The sequence below is a fragment of the Centruroides sculpturatus genome, unplaced genomic scaffold (assembly GCF_000671375.1).
Source record: "Centruroides sculpturatus isolate CEXI.00-Female unplaced genomic scaffold, Cexi_2.0 scaffold331, whole genome shotgun sequence".
NCBI lineage: Eukaryota > Metazoa > Arthropoda > Arachnida > Scorpiones > Buthidae > Centruroides > Centruroides sculpturatus.
Genome location: NW_019384523.1, coordinates 492,021 through 519,821, shown reverse-complemented (window position 1 = coordinate 519,821; position 27,801 = coordinate 492,021). Strand labels below are relative to the sequence as shown.

Here is a 27,801-nt window from a genome sequence, read left to right as displayed (position 1 = left end):
GATTTAAAATATATATACATAAACAAGCAAGTAAAAAAATATCAAATATATTATCAATACAAATTCTGTATTCCCAATGTATTTAATACAAATTGTTTTTGATTCGTAAACTTCATCTAGAAAATGAATTTATCTGAGTTTAAATTATTTATTTTATGATTAAATAGATCAGTCCAAAACTCGCATTAAAACATTTATTTACGGAGAAAACAACATTAAATTTAGTATTTTTCATTAAAATAAAATAAAAAAAGAATTTTGTATATTGAAAATTTCATTTTTATTATTTATATTTATCATAAATTCTTTATGTTATAAATCTTGTATGGTCATTAATTTCCAATGTTTACATTCGTTCAAAATTCATGACAAAATACTGAATAAAAAATAAAAATATATATATATAATAATAAGTTAAGATAATCTCTAATAAAGAATTAAATAAAAATTTTAATTTTAAAATATGAAAATTTATCTCTTATTATCTGCTTAAATATATTTAAATATGTACATAAAAAATAAGGTAAGATAATAAAAAAATAATAATGCTTTAATGTAATGTAAATGTTTTCTTAAATTTAAGAGAAAAATAACAATTTAATTATTTATTTTTCTTTTAAAAACATCCAATGAAAGAGGAAAAGGGAAATTTTGGAATTAAAAATAAATCATAATTAAATGTTTTTAAAAAAATGTAAATTTTATACTTTTACTTTTAAGATTTAAATGTAAGTTTTAAATATAAAATCATGGTAATTGCTCTCTCGGTAAAATAATTAGAAAATACCTAAGAGAGATTCATTTTCTGCAAGAATTTTTAGAAATTAAACATTCATTTTTTTAATATTTTTTTAATCTTTCAGTGTGAAATCCATCAAACAGTTTCGTGAGTAGAACAAATCAGTCGAAGGAGCAGAATTTTCATGCATGAGAAATGTAAAACTTTGATGCAAATTATCTAAGATGTTTTAGAATAAGATTAACAACCTTTGAATCTTACATAAATTGTTAGAAATAGATATACATCAATTTGCATAATGCATTTTTAAATACAAAAAAGAAACAATTTTCTTGAATTTTTAAGTATTCTTTCTTGAATTATAAAAAAACTTTCCACTTACGTGTCGTCTGTTCGATTGGATATGGTCACTCCATCTTTGCTCCAAGTCACTTCTAAAGGTAATTCTCCGCTGGCTGAACATAAAAGTTCTAGTGAAGAGTGAAGGCGAAATGTTTCTACTGTGTGCTCTGTTTCAAACTGGGGAGGAGCTAAGTAAATAAAAGAACAAGTTTAAACAATATAAAATCATCAATTAGGAGACCAAACTTTAAGGAGAGTTTGTTTATACTAAAATAAAAACTGGCCAAACATAAAAGCTTCGCAGAAGATAAACGTTTCCAGTCTGTTTTAAATTGAACTAAACTGATAAAAGACTAAGTTTGATATATAAAAATCATTAATAAGAGGCCAAATTAGGGAAATTTCTCTGTATATTTACAGAAAAACTTTTGCTATTCTTTAATGTAGTTAATGCTAATTTATAAGAACTAGAGTAAGTGTATGAGTTAAAAAATAGAAAAGAGAATTTTTTGAGTTTTTCTATGCTTAAAACATGAATTAACCGAATTTATTTATTATCAGCACTATAAGAAAAAAATTAGGGAAAGAAACTGAATTCAGGAATATAAAATTACTATATGAAAGCTCAACTGACTGCAATGAAATTATCAAATGAAAACAGTCTCATATATAAAAACAAATAATCGAAAGATAACAGAAGTATTTGCCATTTTACTTGAGACAAAGATAAAGAAGAGCAAATTTAAGAATATAAAAATTTTCAATTAAGCTAAAATTGCTAGAGAATTTTTATTTACACAAAGATATTCAAACAATTAGGATAAGATGGTCGAAGTCATTGTGCGAGTGTAAAAAAAAGAAAAAAAAAATGTTCGTCGAGTACTCCGTTTAAATTGAGGTAGAACTAAACAAATAAAAAAATGGCGTTTAAGAACATAAAATCTTTAATAAATCACCAATTAGAAGACCAAACACGGAGGGGGTCTTTGTTTATACAAAGATGATACAATAGCTTGGGATAAGTCCAGTACAGTCCAGAGACTCGAGCTTTATCAATCAATTTTTGTCAGGTTGTATGTCATCTTGTTGGCAGAAACTTATCTGCTACTTCCCATACACTGCGATAACAATGGCAGTTACTAAAATTAAACTTAGTAAAGTTTAGGTGTCATATGTTATTTGGAAAACGATTTCTATGTGAAAAAATAAAGATGCTTTTAAGAGTAATAACTGAAAGTACTGTACTTACTGTGAACAGTTATTGTTACTAGTTTGCTGATAGCTGCACCAACGTTGTTATTGGCTTGACATAGATAGTAACCACTGTTTGCGGATTCCACTTCTCTAATTCCTAGTGATCCGTTTCCATAGAGAATGTAATTGTAACTATTATATACTGGTTCGAATTCCCTTGCCATGATTCCTATAGAAGCGACAATAAATAATTATTTATAATACTATTAAATTTATTTTTATTAGATTATTTTATGATTAAAAATTTTAATCATACAAAAATTAAACTTATTCGTTTACAATAAATTTTAATGTCGAAATTTTTAGAATTTTTCAGGGAATTTTTTTTTCTTTTACTATTGATTAATTAACTCAAGAATTCCTTCGATGATAATTTGTCAGATTTAGCATTTTAATTATTTTTAAGCGGCTAAAAATTTGCATTTAAAGAATGTTAAACATCTCGAAAAGAATGATTTATCCTTTTTATTATTTGAAGGATAATAGTTTCTACATTCACATTAATAATCAATTCTTGTAACTTTATCTCACCTTGACTTTTTTTCCAGACGATAGTCGGAGGAGGAAGTCCTTCGGCTTTACAATCCAATGTTATTGATTGGCCTAAGATAACTGATGCATTTTCAGGTTCTATCAGCCAGTGAGGAGGAACTGCAAAGAATATTAATTTAAAAGTTTGTTGCTACTAACAAGCAAAATTTAAAAATTAAATTGCAAATATGATTGAAAACGCTATTACTTTGAAAATATTTAAAAAAAATTATGATTAAAACTTTAAAAAAATAATCTTCATACCGTCTACGATCAAGAGAGCGCTGTGTGATGCAGAACCTCCTGCATTCTTAGCTAAACATGTGTAATTGCCAGCGTGATGACGTTTAACTTCGGAAAATACCAAAATAGAAAACATATCGTGTCTTTGAACAGTCAATCCAATTTCTGCAATTACCGATTGCCCATTCTTGAACCATTGCAAATCAAAAGGTGGATCGCCTTGATTAATGGCACACGTCAGAACCACTAATGTACCTTCACGTACACGCGGAGTTTCGAAAGGGATTATTTTCGGTGGCTCTTTTTATTTATTAAATAAAATTTAAACAAAAAATTAAAATTAAAATTAATAAAATATATATTATTAAAAATACTCTAATATCTTACTTGTAATAATTACTGCTACCGATCTCTTTTGAGATATTCCTTGACTACGAACGACGCATGTATAAGATCCCTGATCGTAATCTTTCTGTACTTCTTGCACCAATAAAGTACCGTTGGGATATGTGTAATGTCTTCTAGCTAGAGGAAGCTCGATTCCACCTTAAAATAAATATAAAAATTAATAGATATGTTATAAAACTCTTATCGATGACTATCAGAAAGTCTCAACGATATTCATAAATTCTCAATAATAATCTTCCTGTACCGGTAACAACATATCATTGAAATGAGTACGATTTCATCTAGTAGTTGATATTACTTTAGTATAAAAAAAAAATTGCTAATGAATCAACTTTTTAACAATCTCATCGTCTACACGCACCAGATAGGATATATGTAAAGTTCTTAAGTATATCCATAAAATATGAAGTTCTAAATTTAAATTATGAGTGTAAGAAGAAAGCTATTTTCTTTCATTTCAAATTTCCTTTTAATGGCGATAGAGGTACTTAAATGTTATTTATAACATCATTCATGAATAAGAATTGCTATAGGAAATGCGATTGCGATTAAGTTATATTAATGGAACAGTCTGGACTTGCTTAACAGTCCAGGTTTTAATCCTTTCTTAAGGTTTGTTTGGATTTTACTTGTATATTTTATTGATGTTTTACTTAATTAAATATGTTTGCAAAAAGTAAAAAAAGAAATTAGAAAAAAAGCTACTCTAATTAGTAATTCTTCGATTAATGAATTGTTTTATCAAAGAAATATTGTATAATTTTTTCATATCGCTTATTTATATTAATTTTTAAATTAATATTTTAAAAATTATTCTGTATCGATGAGAAGTAAAATTAATTAATAACGTGAAACTCAATTGTTTTTTAAAACTACGCTGAATGAACTTGATTTTTAAAAATAGAAGGAAAAGATAAAAATAAAATAAAATTCTCATGTTTTAAGTTTGAATTCCTCAATTTAAACTTTTAAACTTTCTATTATTGAACGGTAGAATAAATTTTAATAAAATATATTCTCTTTTAAAAATATTTTAAATATTTTCATTTACATAAAAAAAACGGATTTGATTCGACTATTTGTTTAAAAAGTGAAATATTTGCTGTTTTACTGATTTATTTTTTCACAAAAAAATGGAATAATAAAGTATATGATTTTTATTAATGTTACGCATCATATTTAAAGCAAAAATTATATCGGAAAAGTCATGGTTTTTTTTAGCATTTTTTATCATATGATTTATATAATGAAACCTCTGAAAAACGGCTACTGACAGGAACTTAAAAAATGGCCGTTGAATGGAGGTTATTTTGTATGCGTTTTTGTTTAAAACAAGAGTTCCTGAACAAATGGCCATTGTATAGAGGTGGGCCGTTATTAAAGGTTCAACAATATATATTATCTGTTATATCGTATTATTTTTTTTAATTTTCTATATAAATAAATATATATGTGACTAGACACACACACACACACACACACACGCAAACATACACGTATACAGTATATGATATATATGTATATATAACAAAGTTATATTCATGGCTTCAGTTTAAAATACAATAAACAATAAACTGTAGTAAATAAAATATTTTTTTTCAATAATATATACTTAGAATAAATATTTTTCTTTTACATTTAATACTTTAAAAGTATTGAATATAAATTTGTTTACATTTAATACTTTTAAAGTACTGTATATAGATAAATAAATTCAACTAAAGAAATGGAATTGGGTAATATTGTTAGGAATATATTTAAATAAAAATAATCAGATTGTAAAAAATTAGTTTATCCGAATTTTTATTTTTATTAAGCTTTCAGCGTATTCCTTAGAAACTATTACATATAAGTTTGACTCAGATTTGTCATATAACAGGCCCTTCCACTCCACTAACTAACGATACGTGTAAAAATGTGAGGCACTAAGCTGTAGACTTATAGAACCAGGCCCTAAGCTGCAGCTTGTTTAGCTTATGTGCAAATCCGGCCCAGTCTACAACGTTATATAAAGATATCTGTAATCCTCCATATTGATATATTAAATAATGCTGATTAACTGAGATGCTGCTATGATATTAATAGAGATTAACATCATAACAGAAAAGTATCTCAGCATCTTAATCTGAGAATATACTATAATTTCTGTAGATATTATTGATTTGCCTCGAACAAAATTCTAAAAAATAAATCTTAAACAGTACTCAATAAGTAGAAAATTTTAAACAAGAAAAAATTTGAACGGTTCTAAACGAAGATATTTATCTTGTTAAATCAAGATGCAGTCAGTCTGATGATGCAGTCGGATCTTTAGTGTATCTTTATTCTTTCGATTAATTTTCTCTGATAAGAAAAAGGGTAGAAGAGAGACATCGAACCAATCGACTTGTATTCCATCTTGTTATCTCTGTGTTGATAATGTACAGAAAAAGTTTTAAAATAAATTCTATATTCTGTATAATGATCTCTATTCCGGTAAGTCGAGTGGAAGAAATTTAACGTGGAAAAGATTTGTTATAAATAAGGATGGAGAATTTTTTCTATCATTAGTTACACAGAAGGAATGTTTCCACAATACAAAGAAAGACAAGAATATTTAAAGTTCTCTCTTAAAAAATTTCTCTAAACTCCGATAAACTTTTTTTTTTATTTTGTATCTTTCGTTCATTTTTAATCTCAAAACTAAAAGAGGAAAAAAAAAACTAAACATAAAATTTATAGTTTGAACAGAAAGTCTCCTCCCAAACAAGAAAAAAGATCATTTAGAGCTACTGTAAACGTTCAAAAATCATTAAATTCGATTATTTTTAGTTTCTTTAACATTGCACTCATTCAACAAGCGTTAGAACTTCACATCTATTTTATCTTTATTTTTCTCTAAAATGGTCGTCTGAGTAATTTTTCATTTTCTCAATAATTCTTCAGGGAAAAAAAATGTACTGTACGTATATATAAAAGCCAGTATAATCTTCGATGTATTAAATCTGAGAGGAATGCGAACCAAGGTGGGATTGAACACGTGTCTACTGGGAACTGAAGATTGTGAAAAGGAAAAGTTAGGTCTTGATGTCATCTCGAGAGTCTTCTCACTTAACTTCGTTTTCTAAACAGGTAATTTGAGATATCTGTTCCTTACTTTCGCTTTAGAAATACGAATTCAGTTTCGAATTACAAAGGGGGGATATATATTAGTTTAAATTTTTATGGCGAAATTTATTGCAGTTATATTCATAGAAATTTATTATCTATCTATCATCGAGATCATATAAACTTTTAATGGATTTTTACGAGAAAAAAAGTGGCCAGAAATCTGTCTGAAGAAGTATTCGAAAACCAGAATTGCTGCAAAGTTAAGACATCAATCATTGTCTGTGCCAACTCCCATGTTATTTAAATGCAGGAATCAAGAAATTGAGTTTTGGCCAAAACACTTCTAAATTTGGAAGAAATAAAGGAAAAAGTAATCTTTTGATTGATCTGTAAAGATCGAAACAGTTGAGTGTAAACAGAAAATCAACATAGAAACTGAAAAGAAAAGATCTTGTTTTGTTTGGAAATTATAATCACTTGTTCTGTTTCAGTGCAGAGAAATGTATGGATGTTAGCAAACTTGTTTTTGGACTATCTGTTTATTTTTTTATCCACTCGGAAGACAGAACTGATGGAATTGAATGTTTTTTTTTTCCTGTTTTCTTTTTTAGAATGTAGGCAAATAGCCAACTTTGGGACTTGAGGTTGTTTAGTTTTTCTTGATAGATGCTAATATGGAAAGTGTGTGGATCACGATTTTAGCCATGAGGGCCTTTAAAATAAATGAAGCGAATTGAAATAGTCTTTTCTTCAAACGTAGAAGAAAAAAATTATTTTCAAAAGTGAGTCATTTTGGAAAGTTTAAAAACTTCCATCGATTAATGAGAGCCAAACACAAAAAGTTTTGAAGACAATTTTTTTCTCCTCTATTTTTATTCAGCGCAGATAAGATAACGATAATGTAGTCATTTTCATCTTGAAAGAAACTTTATCGTCTTTTGTTAAACTCTACATAATTAAAAACCTACCTAGCTTCGAGGTTTGATAATAATGATAATAGTAATGTTCTGTTTTTCAAGATATCAATAGGATACTATTATTTTAAATGCCATTATCATTAAGTAAATTAAAATAAAAAAATTTATTTAATCCTATTTAATATTTAAAGGTTATTTTTAAGATGTTATATTAGAACAATAGGGCTTAAATGACCATAAATTCGCTTTTTTTTTCTTATAGATAATTATCTTTATAAAGCCTTGTAATGATAACTAACATTCACTTACGCAGAAAATTCATTTAGTTATGAAGATAATGGAGATTTAATCAGTAGCTTTTTACAACTAAATGCATGAAATCTCTAATAGATTCATGATAAAATACATTATGCACTAACCTTTTTCCCACGTAATAGAATCCAAAGGATAACCCGTCACGGGGCATTCCAAATATAGATTCTGACCTTCTATAACAGTGACATTAGCCATTGGGCGAATCCCTGGAGGTCCATAGACATTTAATCTAGCTACATGATTGGCTCTACCAACACTGCTTTGAGCCATGCATTCATAAAGACCGCTGTCATTGACAGTGACGTCTGTCAAATTGATCATACTGACAACTTGGCCTTGGGATGTGACATAATCGCTTACTTTCAAGTTTTCCTCATTGACGATTGGTTGTCTGTTCACGTACCAGGTGATTTCCGGTAGGGGGTGGCCGGAAGCCATACACCGGAAGCTGACAGATTGACCCGGATGCACAATTCTCTCTCCGAATGTGTCGTGCAACACAGGACCTATGTCTGCAACGAATCGATAATAGAAGTTATAGAATATAAAACAATTTTTACGATCGAATAAAGCATCTGCGCTTTTCCAGATATTAAAGACATTTGAATAAATTACCCCCGACGGTTAGTTGAGCAATGGCCTGTTCGGTCGTACCCGAACTATAAACGAAACACTGGTACATTCCTTGATCTTTCTTCCATACAATTGGAATGTGTAGAACATTTCGACCTACGAATTGAACTCGTCCATCTTCTGTCAAGTGATGTAAATCTTTCATCCACAGCACTGAATCTATGGGATGTCCCACTTGGTTACACGTCAAAGTTGCAGATTCTCCAGTTAATACTACCAAACGATGCGGATCTATATTCACCTTTACAGGTACTATAAAAAGAAGAAAATCATTTTATCCAATTACCGTAAAGTTTAAAGCATATTATATTAATACTAGAGCATATTTTTCGCGTAAAGGAAACTATAATCTACAAAGACAAGAGATTAAATAAGAGATATTCAATATACTTCACACTAAAACTTACTTTTGCTCTTTCAATATTTGAAAGAGCAGAAGTAAGTTTTAGTGTGTCTCTTGTACATTTTCTCGCAATATTCTGAAGAAAACGAATAACTTATTCTCATATTTTTGTCAAAGATATCTCCAAATATTGAAAATTACTCTTTTAGTGTATATATATCTCCCAATTAACTCATGGCATGGAAGGACTGATATCATTTGGGATATAGTTATAGTTACAGAAATGGAAAGCGATTAACCATAATGCTTAAAAAATAAACTATAGTTAATAAAAACATTATAAAATGCTTAAAATGAAATAATTTTATTCTAGTAAAGTACATGGGACATTATATGTCTTAATAAAAATTTCTAAATTATCTTCCGAGAGAGAAAGTGAAATTATTTTCTAATGTCTTTCTCCTATATTACGTCACGGAATTTTGTCATCGGATCTTGCTTATTTTCAAACAACAGCTGTTATGAATCGAGAAAAGCTGTCGTCATAGAAACATTTTTCTGTCAGGCGAATAAAATTTACGACTTTGGCGATTGTCGTAGGGCGACTCGTTCTAAGTGGTCTTTCGCCATAACGGAGAAGTCGATCCGTGATTGTGACTAATGGCAAGATTTTGTGACCTCTGACGTCAAAATACACCATTTGTTCAAAAAAGTTGAAATTATATCCCAACCCCGATTACGTTTCCTGAACTTATTGTCGATATTTTCACTTCCAATAATTTGTCTTTCTCTAATGTCTCTTTAAATACCATTAAGGTGAAGGAAAAAATTATGTCAGAACCTACCGATAAAATTTCATTTTTTCCCCCTTAAATCTAAAATTTAAAATAGGAATATTTATTTGTATAAAGAAAACATTGTCAAATACTTTAGTTATAAATTATTAAGAAAGATGAAATTTATTTTATCTATGGATAAATCGTTCTTCATTAATTCGTTTAATTCTGTAAGAAATGAGAACTAAACTTGCTTAAAACATAATCGATGAACTATCCATTCCTATACGGCATAAGAATCCATCAATATTGATTCTGTCTGCTTCAAATTCATATTCTATATAGAAACAAATAGTAAACCGAAATATAAGCTGACAAGCTTGTTTTCGAGCTTGTATCGTGTTACTGTTGAACACAACTCGCCTTCCAATACAGCTGCCTTTTTATTGACATTCTCTTTTCTTGTAACCGAGTATTACTTTTTACAAGGGGGAAAAAAGTATAAAGAAACAATCTTAAAAAAATCTCGCATCGTCAGCCATTCTCAAAACGCTTCTTGTAACTCTTACGCGTACTTTAAATGTTGTTTAATGAAGTCATTATGTCTTCCAACGTAAGTATCTTCTGATATTGATACCGTACGACATCAAAAGAAAAAAAAATCGTCTATACGTAAATTGAGATGTTTACGGTAAAATTACGATTGACTACCGCATCACTAAACTTTTTAACTTTTTCCTGTTTTCCTTTTTTATAACCAAACTGCTACCATTGATTTTCCATTAGCGATAGAAGATTCTTCAGTAAATCATGTGGTGTGCGCGCCTGGTGACGTCATTAATTAAAAAATTTAATATATAAAAATAATAAAGTACTTATTAACATCGAAAAGATAAGCAAAAAGAAAAAAAAATATATTTTGTTTACGTTTAACAAAATTTAATTTATTATTTTTTTCATAACATTAAAAAACTAACCTGTGACTACCAGTTCAGTTTCTGCTGTATCTGTACCTTGGCTGTTATTAACGTAGCATATATAACGGCCGCTATCAGCGGCTATAACTCCTGGGATTTTTAAAGTGCCGTGAATGCTCTGTTGGATCCTGTTTTTCATAGTGTTTCTGCCTTTCTCTTTCCTGACCCATGTATAATTCGGTGGAGGTTGACCTTGAGCAGCGCAGGGTAGCATCACAGTTTGGCCGTGAGTAGCCCATACTTTTGGTTTACTATGAATAATTTTTGGTGACATTCCTCCAACAGGTTCTACGAAAGAATTTATCACAAATATAAGGAATGAATTTACTATTTAAAAGCTATCGAGTGCACTACTTCCGCTAGCAACTCTCCAAAACTTTGTTAAAGTTGAAGTGTTTGCCGTTTCCGCTTACCTGTGACGACAATACGTCCTCCAGCTTTACTGATTTTCCGATCTCCAGTCAATTTATGAACAGTTTTACACTTAAATTTCGAATGCCCATCGGAATGCGTTACTTGATGCACGTGTAATTCTCCAGTTGGGAAAGCAACATATTTATCCACAACATTCGGTTCTAAAAAAAATCCACGATATCAAATTACACTAAAAAAATATTTTTCACAAACTTTAACATCTTCGTGAATATTTTAAAATATAAACTTTAAAATTTTCTAGTAAATTCAGTTATAAGTTTTGGTGTCGTAACGTTGACGACGTCGTTTGTGGCGATTATCAACTAAACTAAACAACTTACCCCGTTAAAAGTATCAGATTAAAGCATCTTTAATCACATATATTACGTGTTAATGAAAATTATATTAAATAACGATAAAATCTGTTTAAGCCGAGCTTAAAAACATAAAGAAAATTATAACTATAGCAATTTCAGTTTCTATATGCTATACAAAGAGAGAATATATTAATATACATTAACTATTAAATTTTAAAAGTAGCAGTTTATTATCATCAATAATATTTAAACGACAGATTTATAAACGGTTTCTGGCTAAAATAGCAATAATTTTTAATGATCATCACGGCACAATGGCTCGAATTTTTATTTTAAATATTTTTCGTCGGTATTATAAGTTTCTATCAATAAATGGAAACTCGAATGAGAAACATGATTTAATGAGCACCATATAGCNATTTATAAACGGTTTCTGGCTAAAATAGCAATAATTTTTAATGATCATCACGGCACAATGGCTCGAATTTTTATTTTAAATATTTTTCGTCGGTATTATAAGTTTCTATCAATAAATGGAAACTCGAATGAGAAACATGATTTAATGAGCACCATATAGCTGTAATCCGAGAAGAAAATTAATGATGGGTAACACTTGGGTGTGTATAAAGAGAGTAATTAATGAAGTGGAGAATGTGCTTTCACATCTATAAGTCGGACAGATCTGGAAACAACAGATAGATAATACATTCCCCAAATGTAGTGAGAATTTATGTACAAAATAGCAATTTTATGTTATCCATAAAAATAAAAAGCTCTTTTGTAAAAAAAAAAAAGTCACTTCGTTGTTTATCTGTTAAAGAATTCTTTAAACTTTTACAATAATTAGCGAACTTATAAGGCATTTTTGGAAGCTATTTTCATTATTCTCAAAAGTCAATTAGTAAATGAGTCGGTTGTCAAAGAATTCTAAATATTAACCATTGTTCAACCGTAGAAAATAAAGCATCGTTAATGTAGATGATGATCCTCCACTTTACTTAATTGTTTTCTGAAACTGAGATAGTCGATGAGAAGCTTTATGGGAAAGAAATGAGTTTTCTCTGTAATTAGACAACAAGCTGCTCGAAACTGTCGACATAATCACATCCTTGTGTCCATTAGAAACACTATCCGATATTTGTCACTGTTAGGATTCTAAACACGCAGCATTCATTTACAGTATAATAAATTATTAAAAAATAATAAGACTTACCTGTTTCTGATGCAGTGATTGTTAAGTTATCATTTATCTTCCATTCTGTAACACGAATGTAATCTCGAATTGGACTCTTTACGTGACAGCGAAACACAGTTGTTGTACCATAAATCGCATACTGATCATACACTTGTACTTCATAATCTTGCATTAAAGCTTGAATAAAGAAGTTCAGTTAATAGGAAAAAAAATAAACATTAAAAAATTCTTCTAGTAAAGACAAAAATCGGATTTTAAATTTTAAATAAAACTGCAAAAACTTTTTATACATTATTATAAAATACAGAAATGCATACTCTTTCAAGCGAGAATAGTTTTAGTGTGTCTCTTGTACATTTTCTCGCAATANAGACAGGGAAAAAAACTCGAAAAATATCTTGATTTTTAAGAATTTTATAAGGTAAAAAAAAAAAGAAAAAAAGAAAGAAAAAGTCAAATTTTCGAGAAACGAAATAGGAAGATGTCGAATTTATTTTAATGAAATCATTACTGACGAAAATCGATAACGATTTGTCGCGTTGATTATCATTCAAAATGTTTCGAATCTAGCAATTATCGAAGGGATAATCGTCGAATATAATTAAGAATTTTATAATTAATGTAACGAGAGTTTCGACATGATAAAAAATCAATTATTGTTGCTATATCTAACATTATCGGATTGTCTGCAAGTTTGTCTGAAGCCATTTACCTAAACGATTGGCAGTGATACAGAAAGGAGCTGGAAAAAAAAACAAGAAAAAACTTTTCATTCAAATGACTCTAGAATGTTGTATGCATCAAATTTCTGTTTCGGCGCTTAATCCCTTTAAAGGAAAACCAAAGCTGCAATGCCAGTTAAATGGTCGTTGTTTCTTTTCCATACAGTTAAACTGAGAAGAAAGTCGTTAAGCATTGTAGTCGCTATCTTTCTTCAAAAACGTCAGAGAATTTAATTACTTTCATATCATTTTCTCTTTCTTTAAAAAAAAAGAAAATGAAACTAGAAGACTAAAATCCAATTTTGATTAATTTCTATCAGAAGAAGATTAAAAATGAGTAAACATACCGGTGCAAAATAAGCTTTTTAATAAATATGAAAAATTATTTTTTTCCCCCTTCCCTATTTATTATCACTTATATTAAATTCAGAATTTATTTTTATTAATTTTGCTTATAATTGTCGTAGTTTAAATATTAAAAGATGCTATTATTCAAAGAAAGAACGTCAATTTTGACAATTCAACAGCAATTTTCCATTATCTAATTAACAATTTACATACAAATTTTCTTACAAAAGCGATAAGGAATTTGACTGATAACAGTATCTATTATTAATGTAAAAAATGTAAAAAATATAACGTTTCAGCAATTGTTTGAAAGCTAAATTCTGCTACGTTTAAAGTTTCGAATGAAATCATACAGAGAGAGACTTTCTTACTAAAAATATAAAGATTAAGAATTTCGGTAAGGCTAAAGAAAACGGGGAAATTGCAGCATCACTATGGATGAAAATAAATGAAGAAATTACAACATAGCTAAAGTTAACATAAATTGAAAAAATTGAAATGATTCCGGGTAAAAAGAAAATTGGATAAACTACAGGAAAATGTTAGAATTACACGAAAGGAAAGCAACATTACCTGGGAAAATGTAACAATATTAAAAAAAGTTTTTAAAAAAAAAAGACAATTTTAAAGAAATATAAAAGGCAATAAAAAAATTCAGGAATTAAATTATTGCCGAGAAAATGTACAGCATTTAAAAAAAATACGTAAACTGAAAAAATTCGAATAATTTAATGGCTATAAAGATGAGAAATTGAAAAAAAAACTGGTTGTATTTATTTATTTTGCTGCCCTGAATAATTATTTAGATAAATTTTTAAGACTGAGAACAACAGTTAATGAAGAAATTTTAATGATAATAAATCTAAAAACAATTGGTATATTGTTAGAAAATCGAAGAAAAATAAAGGCACACGGGCGATAAAATTAAAGCGATATTGAATGTCAACGACTGGTTCCACCAATCGTCTCTTTTGACATTGAAATTAAAATAGATGATTGGTTTAACCTGTCGTTGACGTTCATTATCGTCTTAATATGTCGCCCGTGTGCATTAGTCTTTAGAATAATTACATAAAATTATAGCAACAGAAAATTAAAATATCGCATCGCACGTAAAATTAAATAAGCGAAAATAAACTCCAGAAAATAATTTATTGTATTTAGAATAGGGATATTAAAAGATTCCAAATCAACGCTATATTAAAGAAATCGGGTAAAATTCAAAAATACAGTATGAAAGAACGTTACGGACAGATTCAAATGTTGAATTTCAGCATCAAACTTAATACGTTTTCTTAAATTATTTTGAAGTGTCTTTATGAAAGATAAATGTCATTTTTAATGAATAGAAAAACATAATTTTATATTGTTAGACTAGGAAAATAGATCTGATGCTAATCAAAATTGATTTCTATCTTCTTTAAAACGATTTTTAACAAAATAACATTTCTTTAATTTTGTTTACAACAAGTATCAAATTTTATGGATTTTTTGGTTTAAAATAAAATCATGACAAATTTAAAAGTGAAAAAAATAAATGAAGAGAAGACACTATTAAATATCATTAATTAAAAAAAGTAAAATTTGAAATAATTATATAACCATTTTTTTTAAATAACAAAATCAAAAATAAAATGGGATGTGATAGGATTGGTGGTATAAGACAATGCAACACTTGGGCGATCTGCCAAGGGAGGATACCTCCCAGGAGGATTTTCTATGGTAAACTGGTCCCTAATTAGGTGTTGTACACGCGAAAAAAAACTGGAAAACTGCACGCTCCATTGGTAAGGCGCAAACCTTCGACCAGTATTCGGTCACTAATGAAAGCCCAAAAATAAAATAGAAGAAAATAGTTACCATTTTAATTATTTTTTTAATTAAAATGGTAGATATTCTTTTGATTTTTTATAGTAAACGTGCTTAAATAGAACGTAAACATTTTATTTTACTTTCTAAATAAAATTGATTGATGTGGAAAAAATTAAGCAACGTTTTGAAAGTACTGATTAATTTTTAATAGTAGCAATTTTTTTAAAAAAGAATGCAAGAAACATAAATTTTCACAGTACTGAATATATATATATATATATATATATTTATATTTTAGTGAATGGCTCGTTTCACAATATTAAATATTAAGAGCATTAGTAATAGAAGACATTGCAGCAATATTGAATATTATGGATGGCATAAAACGAGGAATTTAATAATACTAAATAACAAGTAATAAATAGAGAAATTTCAATAATATGAAATGCTGAGAGATGAAACGGAAGAATTTCATAATACTAAGTATCGAATTTTTCAATATCAATTTATCGACAATGCATCTCTAAAATAAAAGTAGTTCTATTATCTAGAAGAGTACCTAAATATCGATCGTCTCGAACAAATTTTAAATAACTAAATACCATTAAAATAATGTATTTTTGTTATTCTTTAATTATTACAAATTATTATAGACGAATAAAACTAGATGAAAATTCAGCCTTGGAAAATGACGTTTCTTCTTCGCTTCATTTAATATACATCTAGCAAATGTCAAAAATGTCAAAAAGAGCAAAATAGTTGGAAATCTTTTCACAAACTCTGCTTGCTTCAGCATATTTGAGGATTTTGGAAAACTTTATAAATTTCCTTCAACTGAAATATCATCTTAAAGTATTTAAATATAATCCGAGGATGTATATAAATATATAAATATAAGTTTTAATATATATATATAAAGATCAAAACATATAATAAAACGCATAAATTAACAATTAGTCGACATTCTTTAACTTCGCTACGTCTTGCTTCTGCTAGAAATTAACAAGGAATGCCAGTGTGACATTCTCCCAATAACAAGACAAGTAATTAAGCTGGTTTATAATTATATTTGGTACGAGGTATATATGACGCGTGGTGAATGAGATCTCTCAGCGTGAGTGTCGCATTTTCCCTAGGAAATTTCATTAAAGGACAAGCGCAATAATGTTTCTTGACAGCACATTAATGTCTATGGCCGTGCCATTCCCCATAGGAAAGGTTTCGGCAAATTCTGAGGGGGGTTAGATGACGTGGATGAAGATTGGTGTCTCATTCCAACACATTTGTTGCACGACAAACTGAATATTTAATCCCACTCATGGGAATTACTTTTGTAATAAAGATACTCATTTCTTTCTTTTTTTTTAAAGCAATTATTTTTAATTTTATCACTTCGTTATAATCTTTCTATTATTAGCATAATACTTTATAATTCTCAATTTTGAGTAATTAACATTATAGTATTGAATGCGCGCCCGTACGCCTGTTTATCATTTTCGTTTATATATTTAATACATTATCGAAATGAATCATTGCAAATGTATTTCTGCTTAAGTCTAAGTCAGTACTTTGCTCATTTCTTTATTCTTTAACTTTTCGATTTTTACTTTTTCATTTTGATTAAGAGACTTGTTGACTAACTTGGCACGATTCAATTGTCGAGATGGTTCTTTTATAGCCATAGTAAATATGGAATAGTTACGCTATAAAATCAAACAACCACATGTTGCTAGGATTTCTTAGAAAGTGAGCAGAAGAATAAACACTCGTTTATTAAATAATCAGGTTACAAATGATCATCTCCAGTAATTTAACATTTTCTTATTATTCTATTTGTCTTCACTAATTTTTTATTCAATTTTTAAATATAAATTTTTATTTATTCTATTTTTTGCAGCTTTCTAAAGACCTGGTTTTTTTTACAGTTTTCAAGTATTCAGTACGGCATCTGTCAAATGCTTACGTAGTCTGTTGTCAGTCAAACTGCCACTGACCTCAATGCCGAAAAGCAAAATTCAATCTTAGAACGCCAAAGCAATTTTCCGATATAAAACTTGAAAGCTACTACAAAAATCTGTTAAAATTATACATCTCAGAAGATAATTTATGCGAAATATTCAAGTTTAATTAAATAAGAAATGTATTTTTGTTCGCTAAAAGAAGAAATAAGTTTTAAATTCTTATCATAATTTATTTCGTGTAATGAATTGCTTATAACAAGCCAATCTAAGCAATTTCCTATACATACAATTTGGCTGTACTAAGTACATGTTTACCTAGCATCTGTCTATTATTGACTAACATTCGTGGCTTCTAATCGATCAGACGAATTGTAGACAACAGTAATTACAAAACTTCACTTTCTCCCAACATGAATTTATGTATGAGCCAAGTGTGAAAACACAACATTTGCTTCACTGACATAATGAATAATGAAAGAGTAATGTCGAGTCATGGACTGTGATTTCTGTCATTCTAGATGCCATTACGAGTTACCAGCTTTCTATCGATGACAACACATTTTCTCCCCCCGTTCCTGTGTTCAAAGCAATATCGACGATGGATAAGTTAGGGATTTTATTTTCTTCCTTTAATTTTTTTCCTCGCTTGTTATTATTAATCTTAAAGATACATCTTGAAGAATTTACTTGATAGGTCGAAACTGTGCTTTAACGCACTCCCTTGTTCAAATATGCATCAATAATTAATTAACATGGCTGGCAGCTTTTGGAGTATCATTGATTTCCGATTTTGCTGAACAACTTACAAAGAAGTAATGGGTGTCTGAGTGAAGTAGATGATCGAAAGAATGTTGATAATCTCTTAGTATCTGTCTGGGTAATTTGCTTTTTTTATAGCTCGCTCTTTCTTTCTTTGTGACACAGCTGCAGCGAATGTCAGATGTTTTAAGTGGAACGATATAATTAAACTTCTTCTAAATTCAAAAAGTATAAGGTATATATATATATATATATATATTGCTGTAAATATCAGAGTTACGCCGTGATGTAAATTTAAAAAAAAAAAAAACATACAAAAAAATTTTAAAGAGTTTCTCCATCTCTCGAGGCTTTTACCTGTATAAATTTGGAATTTAGATGACTTCAGAAGTTTATAGAATAAATATCCTTAATATTTGGCTAGACGAAAAGTATAAGAATTGGAAAATATTGCATGTGTCCTTGATTAAATTTATGCCGTGTACAAGAAGCGAAATTCCAAGTTTTAATAATGATTTCAATATATCATTTTTACATTTTGCTTGCGTTTATTTTAACATAATTGATGTCCTTTCTGCATACTTTTCCTTCATTTATTACTTTACAAATATTTTGAATGAAAATATCATTCTGTCGTCTCCCTCTTAACAGCATAAATTTTAAGCGTAAATAATTCCTTATTTGCCATATTTCCAATTGATTATGAATTAGAGATGGGGTAAGAAAAAAAAAGTTTACCTGTTTTTAAAAATGTAGCAAATTTAAACTACTTTAATGTTTAAATTTTTTTTCTTTCAAATTAATTCCAGAAAATTACATTAAAAAAAAGTCAATTAGTGTTTGAAAATATCACCGAAACACCATTTTCCATTAGATTTAAAAGGATTAATTTTTGAATTAAACTAGAAGATAATGTTTATGGTTTTCTGTTTCTTTGAAAATTTGGCATCTCGTGGAGCAGTTTGTTGTTAATCTAGAAACTTTACTACGATTTTTTTTTCTTTAAACAACATTTCCTTTTTTTAACTTATTTTTTAAATAGTACACAACTATTATTTCTCGAGTATGATGTGGTGATTACGATGTTTTTTATTTATTTATTTTTATTAAATCTTGGATATAAACAAAAACTGTTCTACTTATTTAAAAACAGTTTTAAAAAATTTCTTAAATATATTTTTAAAACGTATCTAAACTTGTAATTTGTGTCATTAAGTAAAATTTGCGCGTTCTCTTCTCAGATTAAGAGGCCATATTTTAATTACTTTGCTCCATCAGCTTCTCTGAAGGAAGTTGAAAGTAGAGTTTACAGCTTATTGCCTGGAGACTAAAAGGCGTAAACAAAAAGTTTATAATTAACATCCGATGAGAAATTAACAGTTTCTTTTTATCTTTTTTTTGTCGCGATCTTCTAACAACCGCGGGGTAAAATATCGAAAAATAATTTAAAAAACAAACGGAGAAGTTTGTTAAATTCGCGACCGAGTAAATATATTTAGAGTGTTTTTGGTTTTTCAATTGGTTTTGAATGTTTCATCATGTTGTAACAATTCTGTGGCATCTTCAGCTGTGAGTATCGAGATAAGGATGCATAGAACAGATGTTTGACATTTTATGATCGATATCCATAAAATCCCACATTTTATTCAGAAAATTTCGGACTGTGATACAGCTTTTACAAAAACACACCGGGGCTATCTATATTTCGCAATGTTATTGCTATCCCATCGTGTTCAGACTTATCGTTACCGTGCAGTTCTATCTTTATCATAGCGTAGCTGGAGTGTTGACGGAGCTACATATATTGCCTGATGAGGCTATTATGCCCCGAGGGAAAGCGAAAGTAAAATCGAAACACTAACGGAAAAATGCAGAACGAGAATCAATAAAACACAGTCCCGAAATACATGACAAAATTCAACCATCGACTCGAATTTAGTTAGACATTTGCCAACTGAAAACAAAACGTTAACGAGCTTCTCCGTCTCTTGTGATCTTTACGGTCGATACGTTCGCATTTACAAGAGTTGTGACAAGTTTCCTGTGACACCTTCAATCTGTATGCACGTCCGGCAGCTGTTAGGTGTCACAACTAATCGATAAGAAGACAAAACGTTTGTCGCTGCCATACCACTCCTCCACTAGCTAGGCGTAATTAAATGATGTTTTACATTTATGCCATTTTCGAAGACACGACTCACTCTTGTACATCCCAACTCAACCATCCAGGATTTAGCATTTATGTTAATTTATGTATTAAGTAAAATCTCACTCTAAATGGATTCTTGTAGCCTCACTTGCATTTTTTCCTCTCTTTTATTTTTTTTTTTCTTTCTTAATATCTGCGAAAGTGCTTCCATTAAATACATATATTGCACATCAGCCAATAATTTGTTCTAGCGAGTTCCTGACTATCCCAACTCGAAAGTGAATCAATCAAACTAAGAAAATTATAAACTTTCAGCAAAATTTCATTATTGATAAAGACTGCAGTGTGTGTCTGTATATATATTAAATTTTTAAATAAATATTTATTTAAAAGATTATTTAATTTATGATTTAATAAATATTTAGTAGTAGTAGTAGTAATAAAAATATTGTAGATATTTAAATTTTTCTATAAAACTATGATTAAAATCTATGAAATTGGATGACAGATGTTTGAAGTGGCTTTGTGGCTTTCGTCAACAAGTAAAACATTGTCGATCGATAATTGATAAAGTCGAAGATTTGGAATAATTTGATATTATTTTAGTATTATCTTTCATCGAGTTTGAGAGCATTTTTAACTTGATGCGACGAAGAAAAATGACTGAAAGTTAACTACAAAGAATAAAAATTGTGTTAAAGTTTCCTGTATCAACTTTCAATGTGTCTTTTTATATATTACAAAACATTTTCCAATAAAAAAATTAATATTTTAAATGTTATTTAATCATTTTTCAAGATATTAAATACAGGAAATTGGCTATTCATTAATTTTTCAATAATCCTGCGCCATTCAATCTTTCATATTAAAATATTTAACGAATTGTATTTACATGCGAATCATTTAATTTAATTTTTATTCCTAGAAGTTTAAACTTTCTCTAGCTAAATTTAAAAATTTAAAATATATATTTTTTAACCACATAAATATTTATACATCATGAATACGATATTCATGAGTTTTGGGAATATCGTGGACACAAAATAAATACTTTAAGTTACGAGTCATGAATAATATTAAACTAAGTTTAAACTTTGAAAGTTAAAATTTATAACAAGAATAATTAAAATTTAAAGAAAGAAGTATATTAATCAAACGTACCTGCTCTTAGCCTGACTTCTCTGCTACTAACAACCCCTATGACGTTTCTGGCGGTGCAACGATATATAGTATCATGGATCTCTGATCTATAATCCTCTGTTAGAAAGGGAAGAAAAACTAAAGTGCCGTCTTCCTTGACTTCTAACAATTGAGGCACAGGAGACACGGGTCTGCTATCCTGCAACAACCACTGAACTGACGGTGCAGGTAAACCTTGGGCTCTACATCGTATCTCAGTACCTTGGGTGTTGATAAAACCCACGTGTCCCGGTGGCTCTTCCACAAAAGTTGGTCCTTCGAGAATTAAACCTTCCGGAACTATATAATTCGTCCCATTAGCGATAGTTTGATAGAGGTAGATACGGATTACGCCAAAAGAAACTCACCTGAGAAGCGGTGCAACAGGATTAGAACTGGTAGTACGTATCCGGACATCTGAGTATTTTACTCTGGTTACATGGTTTGATTTATAATGACGAATTCCGGGACATGACCGCACGCTATCCTTGACAGTCTCTGCTCTGTCTGGCGGCCGCACAACCGACTGCTCCAGTCTAACTGACATGCAATTGCATGCTAAGGCTGCTTAAAACTGTGAGCGAGGCAATTTAGTTTACGTCCGCTAGAGACGCTGTTCGCGTCCATTCTGCACTTCTTCTGGACTAAATCTATAGGATTTTTATTAATAACTAACTTTATTATCGATTTCTATCCGCTCCTATAACTATAACGAAAGCATTTTAGTAAAGAAAATAATATATCATTTTTATATTTGGCACTATCGTTCTCTCATGAATAAATTTATTTCGATTTTAAATATTAAAAATAGAAGAACACTTGCATACAAATACATACATATATGTATTTTTCCCCTTTTTTTCTTCTAGACGTGCGATAAGTTAATTGAAATTGTGAAATAAGAAAAGGAAATTTTTTTTTCTTAGGAAGAAAAGCGTCAATTCCGTTTACAATTTCAGGAATTACTTTAGGATTTAGCCTTTCGTGCATGCCGCCATTTCATCTCTAGCAACACCTGCTGTCTGCCCTGGGAATTGCGTGAAACACTTTACATACAAAGAGTATTTTATATTCTTAGAGAAGATACAAATTGAAGTTGGTTGGAAATATTTACTTGATGAACAGTTGTGTTTGTTTAAGTATTTATGTAAGGAGATATTCTTGTTAACATGTAATTGAATCAAATTTATTTTTAAAATTAATTTATAAAAGCCATTTTTTCGATAACAACTTTTCCTTCGTTTATTACTTTACATTTTTTTACCTACTTTTACAGGACCTCATACTGTCGTCACTAAAATAATAAAATTTTAGCCAGCTCATTCTTATCGATATTTGTTTACACAAACCATTATCCACTTAATGTGCGAGAGTTTGTGTCCGCCAGATATGCACATCATAATGAGAGGAACAGGACTAACCTCTGACATCCATTATCTTACTCGTTTCCGTAATGTGAAGTTGAATTTTCATGCGTTAGTTGCGAGTAACGGTGACACGATGCTTTGCTGATTCTGCTAAACTTACAATGTGTGTCTAGCAAAAGGATAAGTGAATGTTGAGTTTCCTAATTTGTAATTCGATGGAGACCTGCTACAAATTCTTCCACCACTTTTCCTTCCTTCCCACAAGTCGTTAAAATGTTGAGAAGAAATTTACTAGTCTCTTTCCTGACTTTTAAAGAGAAGTTAAACTTGCATACCTCAGATTACTGCTTTCAGTTTGAATTTTTCTGTTAAACAAAACGAAAATTAAAATTTTGACAAACACGAAAATCCCGTTTTCTCCGCATTTAACTCCGTAAATTGAATTTTGTTAAACTCGATAATCATTTAAATATTTTAATTACCTTAACTACTATTAATGCTCAAAGTACGTTTATTAAACTTCTCCACACAAAGTAAATCGGCATAAAATTGGTAATACAGAAAAAGTAATTATGTAAAATAGATTTTTATTACCATTTATTCCAGTATTGTGCAGCATCGCTTACGAAAATTGTAAGAATTTAGTTATTTTTAAACTCATATTTGCATTACGATACGATCTATTGCTCTGCACATTCAGATGAGTCGATACTATCTTAAATGTTTTTCACACAAGCATTAAACGAATGTTTTAATAATAAAACAGCTGTAAATATATTCATAAAACAAACTTAAATTCTGCACTAATTTATTTTAAAATTTTTAATTGTTTTTAAAAATAAGTTGTTGAATTTATGACACAATTTTAAAGTTTAAGGATTAATTTTTACACTCACTTAGTATCAAAAATTTTATATATAAATATATATTATCGCTCATTAACTAGTTATTAAAATTTGTTTTATTTTTATCTCATTAATTTATAATGAAATTACTTTAAGGTAATGACAAACGGCTTTCTTTTCATCTAGATCTAAAGGAACGAAGCATAACTTCAAGCTTTAGTTCAATGATCGGGATACAAATTTAATTTTCTTCGTTTGAGGGTAATAAGTGGACGTTACAGAAGTATAAAACTTCTTCAAGTATGGAATTATTTATGAATATTAATGAGAAACTCGATGAAATTGATCAACTAAGCAAAAATCCAAAGAATTCGCCAGCCTGTAAAGCTGCCTTCTCCTGATCGCATTCTGCTCTCAGAAGCCAAATGCTTTTTCTTACCGCTATTAATTTATAATTTTTAACAAACAATAACAATTTTCTGGAATATAATATTACTTCTCATATAGATTTTTCTGTATTAAATACACGTNTATTAATAACGTTTTAAAATATTTTTCTGAATAGATTTAAAGTCAATTTAAATAAATAATTTAGAGAGAATAATAACATTGAATGCAACAATTCTCTCGTCTAAGGTTTCTCTAATTTAGATCAATGTTTAATCTCATTTCTGATATAATATTCAACTGGGAATTTAAATTTCGAAAGTGCATTACCTGTAATGATAGCGATAAGAAAGAAATGGAGAGTAGAAAAAGAAAGATCAGTTTGTCAATATGGATGGCATGATTTTATGCAAATTAATAATGTAGGCGATCTGCATAGATGCAGAAGACTTCTTTCAACGCACATATAGTGTCGAATTTCAAAGATAAAAGTTTTATTATTGTAGAAAAACACATCACTTTCTTCGTTACATTGACGATTAAAACAAACTTTTCCAGCATTAAAGCAAACCAGTTATATATATACATAAAAAAATTATTTGTAGATCCAAGCTTAAAAGTAATTAAATTTACTTTTACGCTTCTATAAATAATAATTTAATATATCTGCTTCAACGTGTTAATTTATTAATAAGTTTTATATGTATTTATTTTTTTATACAAAAGTAAATTTATTCGAATTAGAAAAATTTTAATTTCGAAGAAGTTTAATACAGAATTTTTAAAGATAATTTTCTTAATAATTATATATAAAAAAAAAGGAGCGTAACGCTTAATAAAACATAATGGAAAACATGTACAGTGTTATAATGGTTTCTCCCTTTTTTTAAGTGTTAAACCATAGTTTTTTTAAAATGTTTTAATAGTTACTAACTAATAAAACAAAAAAAACCTGGGATGTAACTCTTAATAAAACGTAAGGGGCACCAATATAACACTGTACATATTGAGAACAATTTGATGTAACCAGATCAGAAAATCACCGTCTTTCATTCTCCTGGTTTAATCACATGTCACTGGATCTCCTCTTCTGGTTGAGACTACGGTAAATCACAACCTGTCAGAGCAACATCACTCTTTTTCTGACTAGAAATTGATTGGCGGAAAAACAATTATGGAGTAAGTTAAATGGATCGATTGAATCGTACCAAAACTTCACTCGTTTTAAATTTAATCATTAACCGTTCTGCCCTGTTCCTCAATCTTTAAGCATGGTTAAAAATCGATTTTCTTCTCTTTCTCTCTCCTTTAAAACATTCAGCTTTAAATATTCAATTAGCACAGGACATTGTTTAAAATATTTAATTTCTAAACTATTCAATCTTTGATATTCACTTAGGTATACATTGATGACATTATGCGGTATATATATAATAAATTAACAGTATTATNACACAGCTGCAGCGAATGTCAGATGTTTTAAGTGGAACGATATAATTAAACTTCTTCTAAATTCAAAAAGTATAAGGTATATATATATATATATATATATATTGCTGTAAATATCAGAGTTACGCCGTGATGTAAATTTAAAAAAAATGAGAATAATATCACGCTCATTATTTTAAAAATACGTCACTTCTCCTTCATAAATTTCAGGTGTTTTCGACTCAGAAGTGTCAGTCATGACAGATAGAATGTTCAGAAGTTTTATTATTGCCCTGAAAAACTATCATCATTAGTAGGCAATGTTTTGTCAGTTTGCCAAATGTTTAGAAATGATTGTCTGCGTCATTTAAAACGTGTGCACATCTGAAACTCGTCGTCTTACTAATGATGTGTTACTTCAATGTTTTATATTGTTTCTTTCAATCGAATTTTCTTCATGGAGATTCTCCCTGTTTAAATGCGGAATGGATTTTTCTTTTATACTTTGTAAAAGAAAATTTTCTCTCACTCCTAATCCCGTATCTTTTAAAAGATTTGTAAAATTGAGCTAGCATTTAAAAGGGGAAAAGACTATTCACAAATATGAATATTTCATTGCATGCAAACGAAGAATATATAAGGGATAAATACGATCCAGCATAGTTTAAATTTAGCACCTTAAGTAGATATCAAGCAGGACGATGTCCTCAACTCTATTTAATAATGATCGTCTTCTGTCAAACTTCGCATTCTTTTCCCCTCATTTTCAGCCTGTACATACCTCTTCCTAACTTAATCGTTCTCCTATTCTTTCTGGCTTGAATAGAACTGAAGTCTGTCAATCGATAGTTTGGTGAGAAAAATCGTCGCTGCCACCATTAATGGCTTTCTCAATAACTGGCCCTCTCCAGACTTTTTCTCAAATATCAATGCCACCCAGGACTTAGCAAAAATACTAATGTAAAAATATTTATAAATAAAATTTTGTAATGAAAACGGCTTGAATAATTAAATGTTAAATGCTCACGTCGAGAGTTTCTTCTATTTCTTTATATTTAATGATAAAATCTTAACAAGCGTAAATATATAATTCATTTTCTTATGCAAGAATCATCTTCAGCTTTTATATATTTCTGCTTTGTTTATTTTTCTAGTAAACCACTCCAAATACCTTATATAATTAATCATTGTAAATTATAAAATAAGCTTAGACCAATGCAAGTTTTCTTAGACTGTTATTAATTTATACTTTTTATAAAAGTTATTCCTTAATATATATAAATTCGAAAATAAACTGCTTTTTCATTTTTAAAAAATTAATTATTTAATGGTTTTGTCTTTATCATTATCCATTTTTTAAAAGATTAGTCTGTTATTAAAACTAAAATAATGAGAAATTTTTATGTGTAAAAGAAAGCAAAAAAACAAAAAAATAATAATAAAATAACTGTTTATTCTCAATTAGTAAGAAAAAAAATAAAAGAATTAAAGTTAATAATTTATTAAGAAAGCGGTCGTTTAAAATTTTACAATGAATTAAACATTAATAACGTTTTAAAATATTTTTCTGAATAGATTTAAAGTCAATTTAAATAAATAATTTAGAGAGAATAATAACATTGAATGCAACAATTCTCTCGTCTAAGGTTTCTCTAATTTAGATCAATGTTTAATCTCATTTCTGATATAATATTCAACTGGGAATTTAAATTTCGAAAGTGCATTACCTGTAATGATAGCGATAAGAAAGAAATGGAGAGTAGAAAAAGAAAGATCAGTTTGTCAATATGGATGGCATGATTTTATGCAAATTAATAATGTAGGCGATCTGCATAGATGCAGAAGACTTCTTTCAACGCACATATAGTGTCGAATTTCAAAGATAAAAGTTTTATTATTGTAGAAAAACACATCACTTTCTTCGTTACATTGACGATTAAAACAAACTTTTCCAGCATTAAAGCAAACCAGTTATATATATACATAAAAAAATTATTTGTAGATCCAAGCTTAAAAGTAATTAAATTTACTTTTACGCTTCTATAAATAATAATTTAATATATCTGCTTCAACGTGTTAATTTATTAATAAGTTTTATATGTATTTATTTTTTTTATACAAAAGTAAATTTATTCGAATTAGAAAAATTTTAATTTCGAAGAAGTTTAATACAGAATTTTTAAAGATAATTTTCTTAATAATTATATATATAAAAAAAGGAGCGTAACGCTTAATAAAACATAATGGAAAACATGTACAGTGTTATAATGGTTTCTCCCTTTTTTTAAGTGTTAAACCATAGTTTTTTTAAAATGTTTTAATAGTTACTAACTAATAAAACAAAAAAAAC

The 27,801-nt window shown here is 28.7% G+C and overlaps 1 protein-coding gene across 6 annotated transcripts in view; it reads right to left on the bottom strand.

Annotated features, from left to right (window-relative positions):
* LOC111622805 (Down syndrome cell adhesion molecule-like protein Dscam2) overlaps window positions 1–21,973 on the bottom strand; it is a 53,027-nt gene extending 31,054 nt beyond the window's left edge. For all 6 annotated transcript variants that reach the window (XR_002756340.1, XM_023365225.1, XM_023365226.1 and 3 more), the window contains exons 1-7: window positions 21,793–21,973; window positions 21,407–21,724; window positions 12,513–12,671; window positions 10,982–11,143; window positions 10,569–10,856; window positions 8,455–8,724; window positions 7,944–8,351 (exon numbers count right to left, since the gene is read on the bottom strand). Coding sequence is in view for 5 of the 6 variants with exons in the window: in XM_023365225.1 (XP_023220993.1) it covers window positions 7,944–8,351; window positions 8,455–8,724; window positions 10,569–10,856; window positions 10,982–11,143; window positions 12,513–12,671; window positions 21,407–21,724; window positions 21,793–21,841 (1,654 nt within the window). In the remaining variant the exon portion in view is untranslated. The remainder of the gene's footprint in view (window positions 1–7,943; window positions 8,352–8,454; window positions 8,725–10,568; window positions 10,857–10,981; window positions 11,144–12,512; window positions 12,672–21,406; window positions 21,725–21,792) is intronic.
* Window positions 21,974–27,801: the final 5,828 nt, after the last annotated feature.